Here is a 24,969-nt window from a genome sequence, read left to right as displayed (position 1 = left end):
AGGTTGACTCAACAAGATGACGTGGACCTCAAAATTTAATAGTGCCAGCTGACAGCTGGCCTTTAAAAAAGCTGCTGTAGTTTTGCTTGTGCCGAGAAATCTCTAGTCACTCTCACTTTTAGCGGTCAAAATCGTCCCGACATCTACGCCCCTAGCTAGACTTTTGATTTTACTCGGAATATTTTGTCAATTCTACTACTTTATCATCAATTGAGCTAATAATATTTTAATAAAATAATGGAAGAAAAGTTGAGTGGTGGAAGAGTGGATGGTGATAAGGGCAATTAAGTAATTTAAAGAGTAACTATAAACAGGAGGACGCATATTCCAGATGAACAAGCATTCTATGGCAACTGCCAAGTGGGTCCCCAGATGTACGACTTCGACAGGGACGCACATGACCCCCGCAATTACGTGTCACCTCTTCTTTCTCATTGACTCCTCACCCAACTAGTCAGTCCCCTCCATGCCCGTTTTCAATGCCTCCTTAAAAGTGCCATTATATTACTTCTAAATTATTTATACCTTTATGGACTAATTATTTTTTATCATATACTTTCTATCATAGAAATTTTATTTGATAAATACTTCTTCAATACTTTTAAGTTTTTCTTTTATCTATCTCACCTTCCTAAATTGATGTCTTGCTTGCTCTTTATGCATCAATGTGAAAGTTAAATCACCTCATTAAACTTATCATCCACTAAAATTTGGGACTTCAACCTCAATAATGGCACGATATGGGTGAGTTATAATAATAATGGATTTATAAATATGAAAATGAACATACATTAAAAAAAAATATAATGACTATTAAAATTAGTCATACATTATATTAGGTGGTATTTATTTTTTAACTAAATAAAATATTTTGATTTTTTATATTCAGTCTATAAATAAGTACCACCTTAGAGTAATATAGTCTCTTATCTGTTTTTCTATCATACTACATTGATGTAATTTGTAGTAAAGGTGATTAAAGTTGTGCTTAATGTACTATCCTAAATGGTCAAATTAGCAAAATAGAGAGAAAAAATAAAAAATAAAAAATTAGGTTTCCAATTTATGAACAACATAACTCAACTAACCTCAATCACTTTATACAAAAAAAAATTGACATGCAAATGAAGTCACCCTTATCTTGATTATCAAGATCTAACCATATGATCGAGGATCTTATTAAAAACATAAGAGAACACCCTTATCTTAACATTCCCACCTAGGAATGACAATGAGACATATTTAGGACAAGTTAACCTCATTTAAATCTCATCTCATTTATTCAAAATAATTTTCACCTTCATCCCATTTCAAAATTTTAATAGGGCTTAGCTGCCTCACCTTGTTCCACTTCAATTTAACTTTTTTATTTTTTTGAAAAATTTTAAATTTAAAAAAATTAATTACATTAAAATAAATATATTTTATAAATAATTAAAATATGATAATTTTTGTATAGAAAATATTTTTTATTATTATTAGATATATTAAAAATAAAAAATAAATTTAAATTAAATTAATTTTATATATAAATTGACGGGACGGAACGAGACAATATAATATCTGAACTCATTTGGGGTTTAAAAAAAAAACTCAAATTCACTTTTAAACTGTTTCGTCCTATTTGAGATGAAGCTGGACGAGTATCCAAAAAAGTTTACCTCATTACCTTCCTTATACTCCCAAGCATCTACATTATTTTTTACCCTTTAATAAATAAAAATAAATCAGGAAAAAAAAAAGTGAATTATACAGATAACCTTTTTTATTAAAAGATAAATTAATGATAAATAAGAAGAAATTTAACAGAGAAATGGGACATACAGATAGAATTCACAGCTTTTGTCGGTGGGGTTATTTTGATTTTTTTGAGTGATTTAGGGTGTGGGTTTAGGGTACCCCTCCTCCAGTAGGCCCCAAGGCCACCCTCCAGAAAGGCACACATCATTTACGTGAAAAAGTAAGGCACAAAATGGAAACAAAGTGCCTTAAAGGCAAAAACAACTGCAGATGCACAGAAGCAAGCAAAAGAGTAAACAACAAATTTAAGTTTGGTGACTCCCACCGTAGCCTCTCTACCAATTAACCAACGTGCATCAAAAATCTTATCTCCTATCTTTCCCAAAAGGTTGCATTGCCCAATCAAGAATTTGCATGTAACCCTAGGTACATGAAAATGAAATTTAACTTCATATATATTATAAATAAATAAATAAATTATAAAATTCTCTCTTTCAAATTTGATAAGATGGTGACTACTTTTGAAACATTATTCATAGAAATGATAACGGGACCAGTTGGAGATAGGTTATTTCAATTTAAATATCGTTTGATTTATTTATATTTATTATCATCCTCCTGAAACTAAAATAAATAAATAGGATAAAATCAAAAAAATTATCTATAATATATAAAATGGAACGTGATAAAGTCATATTCAAACTCATAATCAAACCTTCATGGGCTATTAAAAACTTTTCAAATCATCTTTACCTCAAACCTTTTCTATTAGGACTAGCACGAGGCTAATATTTTCATCCTATATCCGTAGCTAACCATTCATCCATTGTAGAACCATTGCTTTTATTAGTCTAACTCGCTCACCTCACAAAAGCGTATAAGACAGAAAGAATATGTATCGAGATTCAGTGACGTGGGTTTGAGAGAACACCAAAACTCTAATTAAAATATTTTTGTGTTGAAAGGAATCTCTTCAACATGGACTTAGCGTAACCGTAAACTAGTTTTCTTTTTCTGGTTGTTTACATGTTGCTTTTGTCCCTCAACAGGTCTCTTTCAACTGCGACATTTCAAGGTAGTCCATAGTTTTTAAGCCATCATTCTTGTTATAAGGCTTGTTAGGTTTATTTTTCAAGTTAAGGTCCATATTTTTTTCTAAGTCACGCAATTTTCTATACATTAAATTATTATTCCAAAATCAAAAAAATTATTTTCTACACTTCACATGCAGGGCACTGTGTAGTGCCAATCATGTGGCGGCCGTGACCGCATGTGAAGTGGGTGGGTCACGGGGATAATGTCTTTCTACTCAGAGAAAGGGAGGTTTGTGACTAGAAGTAGGATTAGAAAAACAAGATGGGCAAATGGGTGTTGGGTGTATAAGGTTGGAAAGTGAAAAGGGTCCAAGAAAAGAATGAAAAAAGTTTGGATACTTTTAGTGGGGTGAATGTGATCCCATTTCCCTCTCTAACTCAATCTTATCGTATTTGGAATAAAGTTAGGGAATACCAATAAAAATAAAAATAAAATTTAAAAATAGTTTTCCCATTTGTATTTATATATGTCCATACTCCATAGAGAGCCAAGTAGTCAACTAGGTATCTTTGGGTGAGGACAATTTAAGTCATTAATATTTTTTTGATGCCATCTCACGTTCATTTGTGGTCCTTGTTTAGGGATTAGACACCATGGCTGTCCATCATGCATTGCTGTTGCGCCTTCACTTTCGTCTTCGTCCTTCAACTCTACTTATCCATCTTGTTTGGGGCCGCCGCCTACACAGTGGACACTCAAAATTGACAGAGCCCCCGGAACCACGGCACCCACTACCACTACTTTATCAGCGTGCTTACAGTCCTCCCAATTGCTTTATCCACATCCCACGTTTAGTTCCAAATATCCCCCCGCTCTATTTATTTAAAAATAAATTAACACATGAATGACGAAAACTTTAAATGTTATGTTTGGTTTCGAAAAGTATTAAGAAAAATAAAATACTAAAGAAAATAATTTTTTTTTGTTTGATTTCATTACCAAAAATATCAAAGAAAATCAAATATAATTAAAAATAATTAAAAATTTATACATTTTAAAATCACTTAATCTTTATATAATTAAAGAAAATAAGTAAAATGAGTTTAAAAAAACATATAAAAATATTTTATTGACTTTGAATCTATTTTTTATTTTTCCTCACGCTTTTCTTTTCTTTCACTTTTTCTCCTTATTTTATTTCCCTCAAAATTTGCGATAACCAAACATACCCTAAGTATTAAATTGTAATAAGTAGCACCAAATTGTGTAGATATTATTCATTTTGGGTCTAAAGAGACTCTCACAGTTTTAAAATATTTTTACACAATTAAGAGAAATTCATACTTATATAACGTCAGAAGCTTTCTCTTTTATTTGATGAATCATTCATATATATACACAAATGTCCTTATTGTATCCCATGAAATTATGAGATTAAATGAACAAACATTCCTTATGAAGTCAAACAAAACTCTTATGCCAGGATCAAAAATCAACTTTGATATTATTTATAATAATTATTTCATATTATGTAGATATTATCAATTTTAAACCTAAAAGACCCTTACAGTTTTAAAACTTACATGATTAATAAAAGTTTATACTTATATAACGTTGAGAATTTTTTCATTCGATATTCAATATAACAATGTTAAAATAAAGAAATATGATCAATTAGATTATATTACATACATATTTACGTTACTTTATTTTATATCAAATTTGATACCAATGTTTTATATCTTAATCTTATTTTTTTTTCATTTTTTTAGTCGCATTATTTATATTTTTTTTATCTTACTATTTATATTTTCATTTGATTAAATTTTGTATACAAATTTTAAAGGTTGAAAATTTGATATACCACCTTAAAATTTTTCGATTTTAAGATATTTAATGGAGAATGATGAGAAACACAAAAGCCCACGATAGGAAATGATGAGAATGCATGTGGGTCCATGTGTGGTTGTCTGATTATTTAGTAGGTGGGAGGGAGGGAGAGGGGGAGGGAGAGGAATTTGTGGGAAGAATATCTAGTGGGGTATAAAAGGAAAAATAATCATAGACTATCATAACATAGCACCCAACTTTTGGCAATCATCAATGTTGTAGACCTAACACTTTGCCTTCTGATTTATGTCTCTTTAAACAAAGCCCATCAGGTATTAGCATCAAACTCCACCTCTCCATCCCCTGCCAACCACCGAAAACTATGTGTAACTTTAATGCCTAATTCTTTAGGGGCATGTTTGGTTCCTCCGACATACATCTTTCTAATTGAATCAAAATGAAAATGAAAATGAAAATTAAAGTCTTATTTTAATAATTAGTTATGGTCAAATCTTTCAAACTTTTGCTCTAATGTCACATCCCAAATTAACATATAGCCATAAGATAATTAAATAATTTAAAAATATATCATTTTTTAATTAATTTTAATTATATTTATATTTTTTCATAAGACAACTAAACACAGGAAATCATTTTCGTTTAGTAACTTCTTTTTTTCTTAATATTTATCGGGAATCAATCATAATGATAATAAAATTTCGGTATTAAATCTTTAATACTTGATTTTTAATTTCGTTGAATAATTCGTAGTTAATTATTATGAAAAATTTCGATAATGTGAGTCCAGCTGTAAAGGAAAATAAAAACCATTATCCTTTCTTGGTTGGGTAAACCTGGAATGGTTAGTGGAGTTGTGAGTGAAATTTAGAGATATGGGATTGGATTGAGATGCCAATTTAAGATTCCTCTGTTTGGGAACGTAAGTGGAATTGGAAAGGCCAAAGTGGGTGGACTAAAAAATTATAGATGGAACTGGCTCTGAAATCCTACATCTTTGAGCTTAGTGGGAGACATCCAATTTTTTTAGGCGAATCATGAAAAATGTGCAACTCACGTGCTACATTTTTCTACTAGATTTTCTCAACTCCCACTGCACAACATCCCAATGACAGTAAAATGATAAAATCTGGTCCCACGGACCGGACCGGACCGGACCGGTGGCATGGCCAGATGGGCTGCCAAGCCCACTGGTCCTGACTTCGTGGATTAAGTCTGCTGATTTCTAGGCCCATATTAGTCGAATGGGCTTTGAGCCCAAGAAATGCTCACTCACAATAGCTTAAGCCACGTGTTCGGCTGTGACCAGTGAGAATGGTTTCTTCAAACATATTTCTAGTTTTTAAAAAATATAAATAGCTAATACGTTTATATTCGAATTTTTCCGATTCTGAAGGCGTTTGTATTTTTTAAAGGGTTAATTGGTTAAAGGGGTCAAAATAACCCCCATATTTGCAAATATAACTCATCGGTCAAAAAACACAAAAGCTGACCTGGTTGAGACAAAAATGTCCTTCTTCTTTTTTCTCTCCAACATATACAACTTCTCATCTTCTGCTTCATTTATAGAACAACTCCTCATATTTTCTAAAAATTTCTCTCATCATCTTCTTCTACTTCATTATCTTCCTTTGGTGTACAAAAGGGAAATGTCATCTCCTCTTCCGCTTCATTTACAGAACGAGTCCTCATTTTTCATCATCTTCTTCTATTTCATTATCCTCCTTTGATGCATAAAATGAAAATCTCATATTTCCTTCAAAAACCCTAGAAAATTTCTTGTCTATCATTTCATCCTCTATTTCATTCTGAATCATTGGAAAAATTGTTATTCTATTTTTTTTTTAAAGTTATCTCATATTATATCTTCAAACACGAAGGAAATAACGAGTTCATTGAAGAGTGATAGGAGAAAAAAAAAATTTAAAAAGTGGCGACACTGCAAAAATGGTAATTGTGAACAGAAGAAAAAAGTGAAGCAGAAGAAAGTGAAGCAAAGGAAAGCGAAACTACTGAGCAAAAATCCCAATTACCAACAAAAGAGGCAAGTGATTTTGCTAAACCGGTGAATGTAGTCTTCACATTTGATAAATTATTAAAATTTTTAGAGATGTTATACAATAATATTTGAGTATGGTTAAGTTTATTAGTTAAATGCACGAAGAAAAAATTAGGATTTGTTGAATTGTATTCAAAGTATAAAATTGTTATATTTATATATATATTTTTTTTAGTTCTCCATTGTTATCAGTTATGTATTTTGAGTGAAATAAATTTAGGTTTGTTAGCTGATGTGTGAAAATATTTGGGAACCATTACAGTGTGTTGAAAAATAATAAATTGCATATTAATATTGTTTTAGTTTTCTGTATTATTATCATTCATGTGTTTAGAGTGAATTGATATATTCAATGTAATAGCATCTAATTAGGGTAAAGTTTACAGACAATTTATGAAATTTTAGGGATATTTGGAAATTTTAGGGGTATTATACAATGGTGTTTGAGTAGGTCTATGTTCCAAATGCAAGCATATGATATTCTTGTTGACTATGTTAATGGGCTTCACCCAATTCCTTCCATGAAATGGTTTGAGGTGGACATCGTCTATGTCCCTATTAATGTCCAAAGTATGCATTGGGTATTGGGAGTAGTTTACCTTGCTCAGAGGATAATACTTGTGTATGACTCATTGATAGGCATTAATAGTGATAATCGACTAAAAGGTGCCATAATACCTTTAGCTAAAGTGTTATCGCGTATTTTGCATGCTACATCATATTATGGGAAGAACGGTGATCCTAAGAGTGAAGAACAGTGAGACATTGAATGATTGCATGATGTTCCTCAACAAGAGTATGAGTAAGTAAACAAATATCTAAACTTCATCTTATCATTTCACCTTTATTCCTTATACAGTAAATTTTTTTTAGCCTTCTTAATTTTGATTACTTGTGTTTCATGCATTGGTGATTGTAGGATATTCCTGATTAAATATGCAGAATACTTAATGCATGATCATCCATTCAGCTCACTGACCGATGCCCGCATTAATTGGTTTAGAGAGAAAATGACAACTGAATTGTTCTACTTCAAAAATTTACCCATGTAGTGGGTTTCATTTTGATTATGTAAAAGGTTTATATGTTGTTGAGTGTTGGTTGTTATTTTGGATGAATTTGACTTGATGCTCAAAGTTACAATTTTTGTAATGTAACTATAACTGTCAACTTAACTATAGTTAAGTTATTTGTTAATGCAATTAAACAATCGTTAAGTTCAAGTGAATATTCTGAGTGTGAATTTAACCTCAATTAAGTTATTTATTAATGCAACTCAACCATTGTTAAGTTCAAGTGATAATTCTAACTGTAAACTTAATTGTGGTTAAGTTATTTGTTAATGCAACTCAACTACTGTTAAGTTTAAATTAAAATTTTGACTGTGAACTTATCCACATTTAAGTTCTTTGTTAATGCAACTCAACTACTGTTAAGTTAAGGTGAAAATTCTAACTGTGAACTTAACTGTGGTTAAATTTTTTGTTAATGCAACTCAACTACTGTTAAGTTCAGGTGAAAATTCTGACTGTGAACTTATCCAAAGTTAAGTTCTTTGTTAATGCAATTCAACTACTGCTAAGTTCAGGTGAAAAAATGAACAAAGAACTTAACCACAATTAAGTTCTTTATTAATGCAACTTAACCATTATTAAGTTCAGGTGAAATTTATGACTGTGAATTTGCTTACCATCATTTGACCTTGTCATATGGATAAATCTTTTCAACTTCTTTTGAATGAACTTTACACTTTTTCAGAACTAACAATGTAGTCTCTATTTTTTACCAATAATGTTGAAGTCAGATTTTGAATTTTCAAGAAATAGAAAGAAATAAAATGATAATATAAAAAAAAAAATTATTGGTTGCTTATATTTTTTTTTTCATATTTTCGTGACCAAGAATGAAGAATAGATGAAACAATGATAAGAAGTTAAACTTGTTATCTGCAGGAAAAGTGAGAGAATGAGCAACCAATGACCGAATAAAAAAATTAGAACCTAATCTGCTATAAAACAAAGGGAAAGAGAATGTTGTCTTGGAGGGAAAAATGAGGGGGGAAAGGGAAATGAGAAGTTGTATGTGTTGGAGAGAAAAAAGAAGAAGGACATTTTTGTCTCAACGGGGTTAACTTTTTTGCTTTTTGACTAGTGGGTTATATTTGCAAATATGGGGTTATTTTGACCCCTTCAACCAATTAACCCTTTTTTAAAATGCTTAGAAAATTATTTTAACGTCTTCTAAAACTAACCTGTTTTCGCGAATAATTTTTTTGTTTAAATTCTTATATAAGTAAAAATAATAGGGTGTAATTTGAGTGAGTTGATCCTATCCAACTCGATGTTTGGACATGCTTAAGCAATCATTTTTAATACTCGGGTCAAACTTGGGTTATATTTTTTTCAACCCAAGCTTAATTTGAATTGAACTTAAGCTAATGTTAGAACAACTCGAACTTGATTTAATATTTTTATAATATTCATAATGTATTTTATCTTATATAATAATATTCATTTTTTTTATTTTTAAAACAAAAATATTAAATTATATTATATCATATGTTTTTCATTTTTTTTTTAAAATATGTAAATTTACGTTTATTCTTTTGTTGATATCTTAAAATTTGGTCATATTTATTATTTAAATTTTTATATAAATACATTAAAAATGATTTTTAAAAAATATTATAAATAGATTTTGATTATGCAATCAACCAACCTTAGTTTAACTTCAACAATCTGAACTCAACCCGAGTTTAAAAAAATAAAGTTGAGTTGAATTTAGATTGATTATTTCTTAATTCGAGTTGGGTTCAAGTTAGTTATTAACTTGATCAACTCATCCAAATTACAGCCTTATAAAATAATAACTTATATCAAAAATATTATTTTCTTAACTTTTATATTAAATTATTTTTTAAGTTATAAGTTTTTTTTTAATAAAATTAATTAAAATATATAAAAATTATTATTGAGTTTAAAAAAATAATCTTTTGAATTTTATAATTCATAAGGTGATCCAAATAGGGCTTTAAACAATGCTACAGCCAAAAATGTCTTCACCAGTTTTTTTTCTTTATATAAACTTCAATGTTGGCTTGTCTTAAATTCTTCATTTCCACAATATTTATATAAAAAAAATCCATAAATTAATTAGTTATTAATAATTAATTTGTTTATTTATTATTTTATTTTTATGAAATATTTTTTATTATTTAAGGAATAATCATAATTATAATTTTCAGTATTTACATAGAAAATTACACAACTTTTAGAAGAATAATGTTTCTCATCATCGTCAATAACAAGTCTCAGTCCCAAAAATCAAGGGCCCAAATCCGACCAATTAGTAAAACAAGCAGGCCCTGAAATTGGGCCTCATAGTCCGTTTACAAGGCCCAATTTCATCTGCACCGTTGATCTAGCCAACTAGATCCCCAAAAATTATTTCTAAAAACCCGAAAATACCCCTCATTGAATTTCAGAAAAACCGACGCTCACCCGTAATTAATAGCGCGTGAAAGGTTCATCCAGTCCTTTCAAGCATTAAAATACATCATGAAGAATGGCTGATTGAGGCCAACCCTTAACCGCCCCTCATCCACAATTTAGTCAAAAAAAAAAAAAAAAAAAAAAAATTTCATTTCCCTCTCAAATCTGATATTTAAATATTAAAAAGGAAAATCAATCCTTACTCTCTCAAATCTGATATTTAAATATTAAATTAAACTTAAAAAGGAAAATCAATCCTTATTGAGAAATTAACACCGCAATCTCAGTGGTCAGTGGGCCCCCAGATCTACACCATCAGGCCCAGAACTCAAAGCAGACTGGCCCAGTAAAATCGCCGCAAATAAAAAAGCGCCACGTGTTCCTCCAGCTAGATATCGAAACATATTCGCCATTTTCCACGGTGTTTTTTTATTACTCCAGTAACTGTTGATGAAAATTTTGGCGGGCAATCACAATAAATTCAAAACCAAACCCTAGAGATGTCACATCTCTTCCCTCACTCTATCAACTTTCTCTCTCTGTTCTCCCTCCCTCTTTCTACTTCCTCTCTCTCTTCGTTCCTCTGCTGCTCTATCAGTGTCTAGGGTTTTTCCCGATCTGCTCCAGTGCTCTGCGTTTTATCAGGTTGATCTCAAATTTTCTGCCATTTCTGCTTTCTGTGATGAATCTGGTCCTTTTCTCTGTTCTTTTGTTATTTTAATCGCGTCATCATTCTTGATTTTCTTGTCTGCGATGAGAATATATGCGAATGACCTCTTTTTGTTATCTAGGATTTTGTGCCTTTCATTGGGTGCTCGTTAGCGTTGAGGTGAATTTGGTTTGCATTCTTCGGTGGAATCAGGTAAATTTTTTGTGATATATTCGGTGTACTGATGAGAGAATTTATGAAAATGTGATGGATTTGCTTTGGTTTATTTGTAGAAGCATTTGATCTTTGCTGGATTTTAATGGGATTTTTGGATTTGTGTGACGCAGGTTAAATGGATGGAATTCTAAGTTTATTTTTGGTTTGAAATTGAAGACCTATAAGGAGAGCATAAAAGAGGGAAAAGGCCAGAAATCGAGCAGGAAAAGGAAACAAGAAGGGAATAGTATGGGGAAAGTATCTCCAAAGGAGAGGGGAATGAAGACTCCGAAGCAGAAAAGGCGACAGAGGAATTCAAGCAACAAGTACCTCAGGCCGGGAGCTCTCGCCCAGCTACGGTATAGTAAGGCTGCGACAAAGTCATGTACCGACCTTGTAAAGAAACAAGTGGCGGTGTTGGATTCCAAGAAGGCAGATAGTGATATTGCACTGGGAGGTGAGGCTATTGATGAAAGCCTTCCGATTGCATCTCCTGAGAAGTTTGGATTTTCACCTGTGATCGGGCAGCTTAAACAGAGTAGTTTGATGGGAACGCCAAGGACTCCTAGGGTTGATGAGTGTGAATCCGAGTCAAAGCTGGAGTCTCTTCCTATGGATTTATTGGTATTTCATGTTGCTCTCGTAGTTAGTCGCCCTCGTTCTTCTGTGATATACTATAATTTGCATATTCTTATTTCTTAGTTGATGCTAACCATGCTATATACTCTTTGTCTATGATAAGTTAAAGAATGAATTGATGAAAATTTTCTTGGTCTTCATTTGAATGCCAAAACCCCTTTTATATTGCAGATTGGGACTTGTCTTATGCTTCTCTATTTTCAGCTTAAATTTATAGATAAAACGGATTTGTGCATATAAGTGGGGCTAGGGGGATGGACAGATGGAACAACAATGATAAAGGATCTTCTGAAACCCAACAAAAGTTGGTAAAGAAGTTCCATTTCTAATCATTTCCAGGATAATAATGCACATGTTTAATAAAATCCAAGATTTAACACTGTGTAGACTTGGCATCATGGAGTCTTCACCAGAGAAATTGATGCATTTCTCTGGATGCTAGCCTATAGATGTGTTCATAGACATGAGTATCATGCTTCAACATAGGTATGTGGTGTCAAGACACAAGTACTCCTCAATAAGCATAGTAGTAACCTGTTTGGTGTTTATTCTTTCCAGAATTTAAACTGAGATCTTCATGGTATTGATATTTCTTAATATTAACTCTGTGGAAGTACTGATTTCAATTATTTTGTGAAATTTGAGGTTAAAATACTATGTCACCTGCACCATGACCAATTGAGGGCTGTTTTTCATGTCTCACAGAGGATTAGGAAGGCAGTAAGCTCTCTGTTCCTCTCTTTCTTTCTCTCAGACACTGGTCAAATTTAAATGCATATTCAAGGTGGATAACGGTGTTTATACTATTGGGACAGGTTTTGCTTGCTAGGCAATTCCACTTCAATTACACAACCCCTGACCGCTCACGACAGGAGATGTTGAGGACAATGACTCCACTCCCAACAGAGCACTGGCCTTTTGTAAGGTAGACCTACAACCCCTAGTTGTTTTTTATGTTTTCCTTTTGTCCCTCTTTCTTACTGTTATGCTTATATTGATTCTTCTGCATTGTTATCTTTGAACTGGTGTCATATTTGCAGCAAGGGAGATGGAAAGGGTGTCTTTCTGGCTAGTCCACATACCCCAAAAGCACCAAGGCATGGTCCCCGGCCACCTTCTCGCTTGAAAGTTACTGAGATGCGGCAGATTGCTGCTGTTCTCTTCCAGGAGTCAGCATTACCTTCAAGATGCATGGTTCCATCAATTTTACCAAAGCCCCTCTGCAAGTCCTTGGCATCTAATCGAGTTCTATTCTATGAGGACGAGTTATGTCAGGCTGTTGCTCAGAATAAGCTTCTCTAAGATCTTCCTTTACTTTTTGGTTTCCATGTATATAATTTCTTCCCTATCCCTATACCTACAGGCTGTAGTTAGAGTATGCAAGTTTTGTAGTTTTCTGGGCAGTGTTAGGTCTTATGGAACTTCAGGTTTGCATTGGGACTTTAAAGATTTGGGTGGCTTTTATGGGAATAATATATTTCAATCTGGTTGCTTGTATAGTTTTCTAGATACTTTTGAAAGAGTGGGTAGTTGTTTTTTCCGAGTAAGAAAGTAGTATATTGATTCGTATCAACATTGATTGTCTCTCTTCTTGAGAGTATAATGTACAAGGGATCTGTCCTTATTACATGAACTGCATCTTTTGCATCTCCCCCCTGATGATCTAGATCTCTTTGTAGACTTTTGTTAGCATATTTTTGTGTTTGTGGATAATGTAACTCTGTTGTTCGAGGTGCATGGCTGATAGATTTGCTGACTTTAAATGCATTGATCAATGAAATGTCATTGCTTCATGCTAATTTTAAACCAAAGAATTGATTTTATTTCTTGGATGCTTAAACCAAAGATAACTATTCACAATGGGCATGGTAGCTGGTTTTGGAAATTGAAACAGGTGGGTATACTATGAGATTAGGATGCTCTCATTTGAAAATTGGATTCTCAGAAGTTGATACGCTTGTTGAGGACCTGGTTGGTGATCTCATCGGTTTTCTCTGCTGGATGGTAACTATCCCATAATAAATATTAGGAGACATTTGTGCATGTATAAGGGCTGTGTGGGTTACACAGCATTGGTACCTTAATAGTTGCAGTACCACAACATCCTTGGCTGGTCACTTCAAATACTGAGAAGACTAACAATATTGTTGATTTCTTCAATTACTTGCTATGGCGTGTGGGCTGCCTGCTATAATTCAAATGGGATGAATTCAAGGTTGGATGAGTATGATTCACCAAGCTAAGTGGGGTTTTGAATAAGAGAAAGTAGTGGAGAATAGATATCCAAGTAGACAACTGATTGAGGGAGACGAGTTCAGAGGAGAGGTTGGAGTTAAAGAGCAATGCTGCTTGGTTGAGTGACTCTGCACATTACTGAGCAGCATTGCTCTGTAACTCCTCTTTGTATACCTCCATCTAGTGGTCTCTGTGATGGCACACACCCTATTTGGTGATGCACTTAATACTGAAACTCTTCTTGCTTCTAATTCATATATTGCCTGCCAAATTTATTTATTTTTCAGCAAGAAGGAAAATGAATGTGGACTCAGCTCATCCTAAAGTGTTCAGAATATAAATCAGTACCCTGCATGTTGTTTCAAGAAATGACTCCACCTGCATGAAAATCGAAGCTGAACTATAGCTTCCAACGCACAATTGGAGCATGGCTTTTGGTTAATATTTTATTGATATGATCTTCTTACACTACTGCTTGTAACTTCCCTATGTATGTTTTGAACATCTCTACGTGGTCCGGTAAACAATGAGACACAAACATGGAGAAAAAGAGAGCTTTTCTTATAACTCAATATGGATCACTGTAGTCTTCGTAAAATTACTAATAATCCATGCATTAGGGGTGGATATCTTGGGTCTTGGAACCGTTTCTAAGTGTTGTGCTTTTTAAATTTTTAACCCAATCTAAAATAGAGCTTTAACAGCCTCCTATGTTGATTTCTCAGCTAATAAATTAGCTAAGATAGCTTTATGATCCCTAAATTAATAGCCCTTTGAAAATCAATTCATTAAGCTATTAGATATATGAAAAAAAAAAAAAAAAAAACCTTGAAAGAAGTCCTTGAACATGTACACTTAAATCTTAATGACTATAGAAAGTAACACAACAAATTTTATCAAGGATCGTATTGGTTTGATTATAAAAACTTCTACTTCTAAAACGCAACTTAATCCATTGAGCAAAAATCCTAACCAAAACAAACCAGGGAATCAATCCAAACCAACCCGTGTGGCTTGGTTTGTGCCCGGAAAAAATGCCGACCCCTACGGAAGAAGTCGGAAGGGAGCTCTCCATTGCTAAACCTTCCTGTTGGTTTTTCTCTAAAGAAGTCCTTTCCCAATGGCAGGAAATTGCTGTAGAGTTTTGAGGTGGTTGTTATTGCCTGGATTCATGATCGAATCTCCAAACACACGATGCGTGTTTAGTTGGGATCATGGCAGCAGCTGCTACATTATAATGGAAGAAAAGATACATGTAGAGATGGAGAAGAATGGTTAAAGAACAAGAAACATGTCTTTGGGGAAGAAACTGCATGACTTCCTGAATGATTTTTCTCTGGGCTTCTTCCTGATAGCCACCACACCATAAGAGAACAGAAGAAGAGACTGGTGATATGGAGAATCTTATGCCATGAAATGGTCAACCATGACTGGAAACTCCAGCAAAGAGCATTAGATGTGGCCCTATCCATTCAATAGGAAATGCCCACCAATTATTGCAATAAAAAAGAGCGCATTAGATGTACACAAGTATACCCTGATCTGGGATTTCTCATTTCAATGACTGAAACTGCTTGGCAGAAGTAATACAATCTCCATGATAAAGAAAGTTGACATGCAGATACAATTCAACACTAGAACACATTTTGATTTTTAGACATAGTTCATTCATTTGATGATTGTTTCAGGACTCATGATCTTAAAAATCGATCAACACTACATTGGTTTGTGTAATAGTTCACAATGAAAGGTCATATATATGTGTGTGTGTATTTATATACACAGTAAAACATAGTAGAAACTGCAATGAGGAAAGAAAAAAATTGTAATATCAACTCCTAAATCATGTTTATAAATCCAATAATCCATATTTTTATCGATTAACATAACAACTTAAAGAACTCGGGAAACTATGAACTGTCTTTGCGTTGGTTGACTTGATGCACAAGAATCAGCGACGAAACAAGTTATTAAGCAGTCACACGAAATGGATGCTGGCAAACACTACACTCTATGGTCTCTGAACCAGAGGTTGGAACCTGGACCTGCACCACCAATAAATGAAATGCATTCAGGTAAAAACCAAATGGCAACATAAAAGATGAACCTAGATTACACAAACCATTAAAAGCGGTATTGCATGCATCTGGTGAACATAAGTCCAGTTTCACTATTCCAAATAGAAATGGCAAAGTCATAAGGTACTGATAATAAGGAAAAAATTGAACAGGGATGGAAACCTGCAAATGGACTGTGCAAGTTGGACAGGCAACCTCCCTCATCTGCATCCCAGATCCATCAGACTTCAAACCTGTAGATCAGCACATGTCAGGTATTTCACAAGGGAAAGAGGAAACATTTTTCTTCAGTAGAGAACAAATGACTGCATGTACAAAGTTATGTGCTCCATCTAAATATGTTTAGAATCGTAGGGTTTCACCCAGGAAATCAAAATTTAAATTCAAACAGATAAGGGAGAAAAAGCATCTTCAACCAAGAAAACTAGCCTATATCTCCTTGGCTCTTCTAATGGAGTGCCCTGTTCCCTGCTGAGGTGCCATAGGAAGTCCGTAATGGGGATTGCAAATTTGCAACAAGCAATCCCCACCAAAGAAAATATTCTGGGTAAAAATGGCACTTGTGTGCCTCCACTCTTTGATTTTTTAGTATATTCCCGCAGGCAGTAAAATCAGTGGCAGGGAATGCTACCATACAGTTCCTAGTCTACTAGACCTTAACTGCTTCTCATTCAATGTTCTTTTAAAATAAAATGAAACATGATGGTCTTGTTCAGAAGTAACCTGAAGGACAATATTTTTAACAGTTATTACCTGATGATGTCTTGCATTTTCTGTTCATCTCCTCCTGTATTATCACCCAAAACAATTGTATATTAATAGAATTTCACATGACCTCTTATAAAAGAATGCAACATCTCTAGATATAATCTCATATTAGAAAAGATTGTATCCAAAGATAGCAAGAAAAGAATATCATTCAGGAAACAATAAATTAATAATGCAGTGATGTAGAATAAATTCAAGATACAGAATCAATGTTTTAGATTCTCAGGGTGGAAAGCTCAAAACACCTGAAGCTTTTTTGCAAGATCTTCATGACTCTGTAATCCAGAAATTCTGTGAGCAGCTTCACTTGTGCTACTTAGTCTTTGGGTTACTTCCGCCTATAAAGCAAATAGACAATTGGATCAGTGCCAGAAACAAACAATTTAAATTTCCCAACAGGGAAATTTACCAAAAGTTCATACCATGCATTGGTCACAAACTCGAACTGGCTGAGCACCCTCCTCTGCAGTGAGGGCAATTCTACCTTGAGTACACTTGTCACAGAAAATATCCCCACAATTCCTGCAGTGATGCTGAGATGAAAAGGAATCTCATAAGGATATTAAATTGAAAGAGAGACAAGTATCTTAACTTAAGCAAATCCTACAGCTAAAAGTCAGTAAATAATAATTCATAAAAAGCTCAAACCTTTCGCACGAAAGGTCCAAAATCTATGCAACAAGCTGTACATTCAGTAACTGCTTCATCAGGGACCTAATTACAATAGAAATTGAGAAAAACAGAAATAACAAACTCAGTAATCAATTCCTTTAAAGTTGAATATTCATTCAAAAACAAAAAACCTAGTTATCAGTGTAATAACATAATCATAATCTAGCACCTTATTAGGATGTGAGACTTTTAACTTGTAAGCAATAAAATAAATATAAAATTTGCAAATACAAAGTTAACATTTATTTGAAAACTATATCCGTGCAAAATGCAAAATAGAAATGGTATGTGAAACACAATGAACTGCTCTTTTGCATGCAAGAAAGCTTGACTGCATATTGTAAGCCCTAGGTTATTTTCCATAACTAACATTTTCAGCACATTCTTAATTATTTTTAATGGAGAAGAACCTCAAGATATATCAAAATCCATGGCAAGGCACTAGAAACAAGCCTGTTTACTGGGAATGGTCCTTTATTTTCTTTCCACCTACAACAAAGGTAGTAAAAAGAGTGGGAAAGGAGCCTTCCTCCTCTTAACCATGTAGTATTGATAATCCTATCTTCTAGCCAAAGTAAATATTGCAGAAAAGATTAAAACTAAAAACAACCATGTTTAAACTAAAACATTAAATCAAAGGAGAAAAGCATCAAAATAGACCATGAATTCTGCACAGTAAAAGCAGAGAATTACAAACAAATAACTCAGGGACCAGGTTTGAGCCCCTTTGAGGCATTTCTTAATATAAGTTTGTTTTACCTATATATAGAAAACAGAGCCTTTCAAATCAAGATTTACAGGCTCAAAAATATGTTATGACAGTCCTGTCTTAGCTTACTTTAACCTATCACAGGTAGGTTGTATAAAATTATAAATATAAGATGTTGACCACATTAAAAGATACAAGGTGTACCACTAAATCAAGCAAGTCATTCTACTGGTTCAACCAAAAATGAAAAGCCAGAGACCCACTTGACCTCATTTCCATGGAGTCTATTGTCCCTCAAATTAGTTATCTTAACCAGTGAACAATAATATGTTGTTAACATGAGTTTAGTAATTACAATTAGTTTGATTACTAAACTGATAATTGTTCGTGTGAAGGACATGCAACATGCCACAATCTTCCCCATTACTTAAAGTGGGAAATCATCATGGAGATTTTATACCCAATCTTATGATAATACCAATAGGCCTGAATCTTCAAGTTTGGTTGATCTGGATATGAAATTAATGCATGAAAGAATAAGGATGCTTAGAACCCTGCAATGTAAAGAAATAACTGAAGAACTATATATTTTACAGACATACATATAATCTGTAATTCAGAATTTTCAACAAGCAAGGTTGCCAAGGTTATTTTCAGCTCTAGGTGCTAATGAAAAATGACCATTCAGATGTGTAACTGAAAGATAAAAATGTCAGCTTTACTACAAAACAATCACTAGCATACAGACAGGCACAGAACATTTATAATCTACGGTTAATGATTTAATGAAAATGTTTTGATGACTCATCTTAATAAGTAAAAAACAGATGAAAATCAAAATTGTACCCAATGATCCTTCTCCTCATTGCTAGACTTCATCATGTTTATCCAATCAGAAAAGCCTCTTTTTCTGTCTGCATATTGCTCAGAGACCTTGAAAGAGTCAGAAGAATTGTTCCTTGCATCCATCTCATTGAGCTGCTTTCCAAATAAGAAACAAATTTAGTTTCAAGGCTCTTTATATATATATAGATGTAGGCAAATAAGAATATTATTAATAGCACCTAATAAAAAACAAAGGGCATCAAAGTACACAAAGAATATACAAAGGTATGGAAATGACAATGGGTAGGAGAGGGTAACAAAAAGCACTTCGTTCCCATAACAAATTGCCCAACCAATCAAGAAATTCTAAAATAGACATAGAAGCTCCATCTAAAAACCTCCTAGCCCAAATCCAAAGAGAGCATAAGAAATAGTTTCTGGGAGCTTGATCTGTTAATTCCACATTGACAAATGCTCTACGATTCCTTTCCTTCCAAATGGCCCAGTAAGGCTCTCTTATCTTTGCAGTTTTTCCTGTGTTACTTAGCCATAAACACCTGGCAACTCAAGGTTTCCCTACTCAATCACAATTTAATAGTTTTTAGGCCTTTCTGTCAGACACCTTGTATCAGGGTTGGACATGGTCACCTCAGCTGGGAACTTAATCACATAAAGGAACAACATGTAGAAACATAACCAGTAACATAAAAGGGAAAATGAAGGATGTGGACACCTCAGCTGGGAACCTTATCACATAAAGGAACAATTTAGAAACATAACCAGTCACATAAGAAGGAAAATGAAATAAATATGGTGGAAGGAATAATGTTCCAAACTATTTATCAATTTATGAAAAAAAAAAAGAAAAAGTGAAGGGAAGATGGTAATATAAATTTTAACAATATAAAATGTGGTTATTTTAATTTCTTTCCATTTTTAATTTTCCTTTGATATATATTATTGGAATTTTAGCTAAAATATAAATTGAATGAACATCTGAAGAACTTAATATTTAGTTGCAGAGTGACATGCTAAATTTGATGTCATCAGCCAAATGTTTACTTTCAGACAATGTTATGTTCCTAAAAAAATGCACAAGATTGAAGATTAACAAGTTGGCTACTGCTTATGATTGAGACCTCAAGGTATTTTAAGGCTTCAACAAAAACAAATTCAAGTTGGCCTTCAGAAAAAGAAATCAAGTGACTGTTAATCAGCATTTTCATCAACTTTAAAGTTTTAATCAGCACTTTCATCAGTTTTAGATTTTTACATAAGCAGCCTCTGTTGGTGATTTTTAATAGACGTTCCTGTGTCTATAATAATAGAAAGATCAATAATATTACCAATCAAAGCTGCCTGAGATGCATAATAGAAAGATCAGTCAACACATTCTCTAACTGCAAGGCATTCTTGCAAAATGATGTGGATGCATGACCACCTTCTACAACTGCACATACTATTCCTATACTGGCAACACTCAAATGTTCATTCCATTAGCAAAAGCTGTTATTTGATTTCATGCACGTCCCCATAGTTGTCCCATTATCAGATTTTCACAACCTACCATTGAATGTCATGACTAGAATCACAGGGAATCAACCAAATGGTTGAACTAGCTCAAGGTGAATCTCATGAGGAAACTAATAATACATAACTAATGGCAATCTGTCTAAAACTATTGATGTGTAAGTGTCAAGCTTGGCACCATGTATTTTCAAATAATCGCTGAATTGAACCCCCAGAGTATAGAACTCATCACTCTGCTCATATCCAATGATTTTCCAAATAAAAACATGAGTCATGGTTAGTCTGCACCAGAGTCACTGGTAACTTCCATTGACACCCCAATAATCATTCTTAGATAGAGTTTAATATTCAAAATTAATCCCTCTTTTTATTTCTAGGTCAAGGAATCCATCAAATATTAGGTTTATGAACTTTCCTGCTTGTCAAGTTTTTGATGGATGCGATGCCAGCATATTTAAAATCAGTTGGAGAATTTAGCACCAACAGCCAAACTACTAGATAAAGGTGCAAAAAGATCAATTTCTCCCCTCTGATATTTCAAAATTACTAAATAAAGCATGCAAGACGCTAGCAAGATTTCACTTTCCAAGCGCACTACAACATATGCAAGTAGAAGCATTTAGTTGCAGTATTATTCTAACATATAGCAGTATAAGGTGGTAGGCTTCAAGCTATGCTGGTATGCTTGATGATAGTCAACATGTCTAGTGGTATTGATCTTGTTCAAATGCTTTCCATAGAAGATCCAAACGATTGGCGGATTTTGATGGAGTCTTGCAGCATTTAGTAGCAGTATTACTCTAACATGTAGCAGTATAAAAAGTTTTACAGAGCTATAAGCTGATGCATGTGAGTCAAACATGGGCATGAAACTGAAAAATAAAATAGGGTTGTTCCAACCTGAACTGATGATGCTGTCAGAGTGTCCAGAATGATGTTCACAGTATAGTTGTTTGACTGCAGCCTGATACATCTTGGTTCAATGTCGATGGAGCTTTTAGCCCAGAAAGCAAAGATGAATGAATCCAATACCTTAAATATGAAAAAAAATAACAAAATTGTCTCAAAGAAATTTCAGTATAAGTTATTCACAAGTGAGGTGCAGCCTATTCATTCAATAATAATAATAATGATAATAAAAGAAACCAACTTACTTCCCATTTTGTCAACATATCAAGTGGGTATATTCTCAATGTTCGACCACTGGCAGGATCAAGCATTCGAATCCCATCCAAACCAATCTGAAATATGATCATAAATCATAACATAGTTTAGATAAAATAACTCAATATTTGATTTTAAAAACATGGAATTCTTTGGAGAAAACAAATATCAGCACCAGCCCAGTTTAAATTCTATGAAAGCCTGTAAATTGGGATGGTATATAAGTTACAAAGTACCAATACTTCCCAATAATGAGTTAACATCTCCAAAATAACAATTGAATGCCATATATTTGACTAGGAATCCAAAATAATGAATAATAACAATGGTATAGATGTTAGCAGATGAGCTATTCAGACAAAATCCTCCATCACCACCAGAGAAGAGAGAATCTAATGCTTCACGTCATATAGCTCTTGGCTCCCAAACTTACTCTGAAAGAAAAGATAAACAAGAAGAGAATCTTTTCTAGTTCTCAAATTTCTGCAAACCTAATGGCTAACCTATAGCATTTAAAAAATTGTTTTTTAAGACTGCATGAATCAAATAAGAAAATCCAATGTGTTTAACCCTTAATTTATTTAAGCTTTCAGTTGCTAGAACTACAACATAAAAGACAATGACAGAAGGTCAACATAAAAGTAAGTAAATTGTCAAGATGATGAATAAGAATAAGCAAAACCGACTGGTTTGACCAACTAATATAAAATGAACCCATCGTGTATATGGCTAAGAATTTTGCATAATTTTAAAATAAGCATTGGGAAAAAGAATTAAAACCAAGAAATCTTAAAACAGTAATTTTGTTCTGCAGTAAACCTGGCAAAGAACATCCGTGTTGCTCTGCCCTCCAGCTTCCGCCAAAAGCTTGACACGAAACTTCTGCACCCCACTCTTCGTATCGTTCTGAACCTCGATTTTTGGTGTGGCTTTCACAATCTTATTCACCGGTCTTGATCCCACCTCGACATTCGCATTCAAAAGGCTTATGGGTCTCCCATAATCATCAAAGGCCGTCTTCATAGATGGCTCAGGCCCACTTCCTCGACCACCATAAGGCTCCATCTTACTACCATCATAAGCATAAACGCCGCCACCATACCCATCACTGCGAAACCCGGCATGACTACCACTTTCATCAAAATAACCTCCCCGACCGTCTAATTTCATGCCACCCTCATGGTTGGGCGGCATTAAAGTGTTGGCTTGGCCGGCTGAAGTTGAATACGAATTACCCGGAAATAATGAATTCATATTGGAATTATGAACAGGGTACGGAGGATCATAACTGTGGGACGTCTGATTCTGGTCATATGGTTGAAAATGATTAGAAAATGAAGATTGAGAAGAAAGCTCGGAAGGCTGAAAATTAGGGTTTGGGGGGCATGTGGGGGCTGTAGGAGGGTGACCGGAGACATTATCAGAATATTGAGAATATGAAGAATATGGAGAGGAATAAGATTGGTAGTCGGAGGAGAAGGGTGGGGCCGATGCTTGAAGATCGCTGGAATTAGAGGTAGGATTAGGATCAGAATGTTGAAAGTAAGATTGATAGTATTGGTAATACGAAGCAGTTAGATCACCTTGTTGCATCTCTGAATTCAAGGGTTTTCCGATTGGTTTGCAGAGAGATTACTATGTCAATCAAAATTTTAGGATTAGGGTTTCTAAATCTTTGAAATTCGATTCCGCGTATGGAATTGAAATCAATTGCAATGCATATGGAGCAAACCCACCCAACCAACCGTTGACGCCTAGATTCAACCAACAGGAGGCCTTAGGGTCGGTTCTGATGGGCGACTGGATTGCATGCGTGGTCGAAAGCGTGTCACGATTTGATTGGTGGGACAATTAAGAGTTGTTTCTCCACGTGGACTGCGGAGATGACCTACATCTCATCTTCACCTGAGTTGGCGTTCGCTTAAACCCCACGTAATGAACATCGTCCACGTTACGCCTAAAGTCGGACCCGCCGCCCCGCCATAATAGGTGGGTCGGGTTCCGACCCAGAGCGAATTTGATGACGAAACGCATCGTTTCGATGAACGGAGAAAAGCAAATTGAAGGCCAGTTATGTCAATGTGGAACTGAAACTCAAACGGAGAAACCCACTGGGGAAGTGACAACTGACAACTAAATAGCGGATAAGTTCAAAACTGCGCTGGGATCAAGCGGTGCTTCTTTATCATTCTTACACGTGGACTGAAGACACACGTCACTCCACAAAAGCTACACGTATGAAAAAGCTTCATTACTCTATTTATACAGGATCTCCACTCTCGGCTCTCCCATAAGCTGCTTACAGTCTTTATTGTAGTGTTAATGGGAGCTTTGGACTACTTCTCTAATCTCTGTGAGTGTAGGAGCCTGCATGAAAGCAGGCAGCTCCATAAGCTCAGAAAACTCAAGCAACTCCAGGTACATATACATTTCCAAGCTCTATGTCATTTTAATCTCGACGGCTGATAATATATCATGTGTTGGTGTTGATATCAGACGGTGGAGATAAAGGTGAAAATGGACTGTGAAGGGTGCGAGAGGCAGGTGAGGAAGTCTGTGGAAGGAATGAAAGGAGTGACCCAAGTCGTGATCGAGCCCAAGCTGAACAAACTCACGGTCGTCGGATACGTGGAACCCAAGAAAGTGCTCCACCGTGTCAAGCATCGAACGGGGAAGAGGCCAGTCATGTGGCCTTACGTGCCGTATGATGAGATTCCCCACCCCTACGCACCAGGGGTGTATGATAGGAAGGCCCCATCCGGGTACGTGCGAAACCCCTCCCAAGATCCCCAAGTTTCCAATCTCGCACGTGCCAGTTCCACTGAGGTGAAGTACACCACAGCCTTCAGTGATGACAACCCCAACGCATGCATAATCATGTGAATCAGTCACATCATCACATGTATCATACATGCATGCATACATAGGTCCCCGCCATACTCACCTGTTTTTTTTTTGATTTTGTTGTCTGGTCTGTGTCACTGTCAAAGGCTGTGCCATTTGCTTAATTTGTAGTGCTTTTGGATAAGGCTGAGTTTTGAAATAATTGATTTTAGTTTTTATATTTTATTTTCAAAATTAAGAATATTTTAAAAACAAATATAAGCAAAATCAAATGTTGGATTCAACATTTATTTATTTATTTTCACCAAATTAATCACTTATTTTTGGACTTATGTTTTTTAGTGTATGATTATGATTCAAGATTAGGGACATGTCTAATTATAACATAGACATGTTTAGATTCTACATTTATATCATTATAAGGCAACTAAGGTGGCGATTATATTATTGATTTCTAATTATAATTT

At 34.3% G+C, this 24,969-nt stretch overlaps 3 protein-coding genes across 4 annotated transcripts; 2 read left to right on the top strand and 1 right to left on the bottom strand.

Annotated features, from left to right (window-relative positions):
* The first annotated feature begins 10,632 nt into the window (after window positions 1-10,632).
* On the top strand, window positions 10,633-13,324 carry LOC100263284 (F-box protein At4g35930). Its single transcript, XM_059736466.1, has 6 exons — window positions 10,633-10,818; window positions 10,965-11,035; window positions 11,170-11,662; window positions 12,323-12,397; window positions 12,493-12,602; window positions 12,718-13,324. Exons 3-6 carry the CDS (start codon window positions 11,288-11,290, stop codon window positions 12,977-12,979), a joined length of 822 nt encoding a protein of 273 aa, XP_059592449.1. The 5' UTR covers window positions 10,633-10,818; window positions 10,965-11,035; window positions 11,170-11,287; the 3' UTR covers window positions 12,980-13,324.
* A 2,287-nt stretch (window positions 13,325-15,611) lies between these two features.
* Window positions 15,612-23,542, bottom strand: LOC100241024 (protein FREE1). 2 transcript variants are annotated; one of them, XM_059736465.1, is made up of 10 exons: window positions 22,478-23,542; window positions 21,649-21,735; window positions 21,395-21,526; window positions 18,986-19,117; window positions 17,407-17,472; window positions 17,181-17,291; window positions 17,004-17,096; window positions 16,744-16,777; window positions 16,153-16,223; window positions 15,612-15,957 (listed from the first exon to the last, which is right to left on the bottom strand). In XM_059736465.1, exons 1-10 carry the CDS (start codon window positions 23,249-23,251, stop codon window positions 15,883-15,885), a joined length of 1,575 nt encoding a protein of 524 aa, XP_059592448.1. In that variant the 5' UTR covers window positions 23,252-23,542; the 3' UTR covers window positions 15,612-15,882. The 2 variants fall into 2 exon arrangements, with proteins under 2 accessions (XP_059592448.1, XP_059592447.1); XM_059736464.1 differs by having other exon boundaries at window positions 15,612-16,223; window positions 22,478-23,478.
* A 381-nt stretch (window positions 23,543-23,923) lies between these two features.
* Window positions 23,924-24,720, top strand: LOC100261510 (heavy metal-associated isoprenylated plant protein 27). The gene is made up of 2 exons (XM_002272549.4): window positions 23,924-24,076; window positions 24,155-24,720. Exons 1-2 carry the CDS (start codon window positions 23,981-23,983, stop codon window positions 24,539-24,541), a joined length of 483 nt encoding a protein of 160 aa, XP_002272585.1. The 5' UTR covers window positions 23,924-23,980; the 3' UTR covers window positions 24,542-24,720.
* Window positions 24,721-24,969: the final 249 nt, after the last annotated feature.

Source organism: Vitis vinifera, chromosome 4, assembly GCF_030704535.1.
Source record: "Vitis vinifera cultivar Pinot Noir 40024 chromosome 4, ASM3070453v1".
In the NCBI taxonomy this organism is placed as follows: Eukaryota; Viridiplantae; Streptophyta; class Magnoliopsida; order Vitales; family Vitaceae; genus Vitis; species Vitis vinifera.
This window is presented reverse-complemented; position numbering and strand designations above follow the sequence as displayed.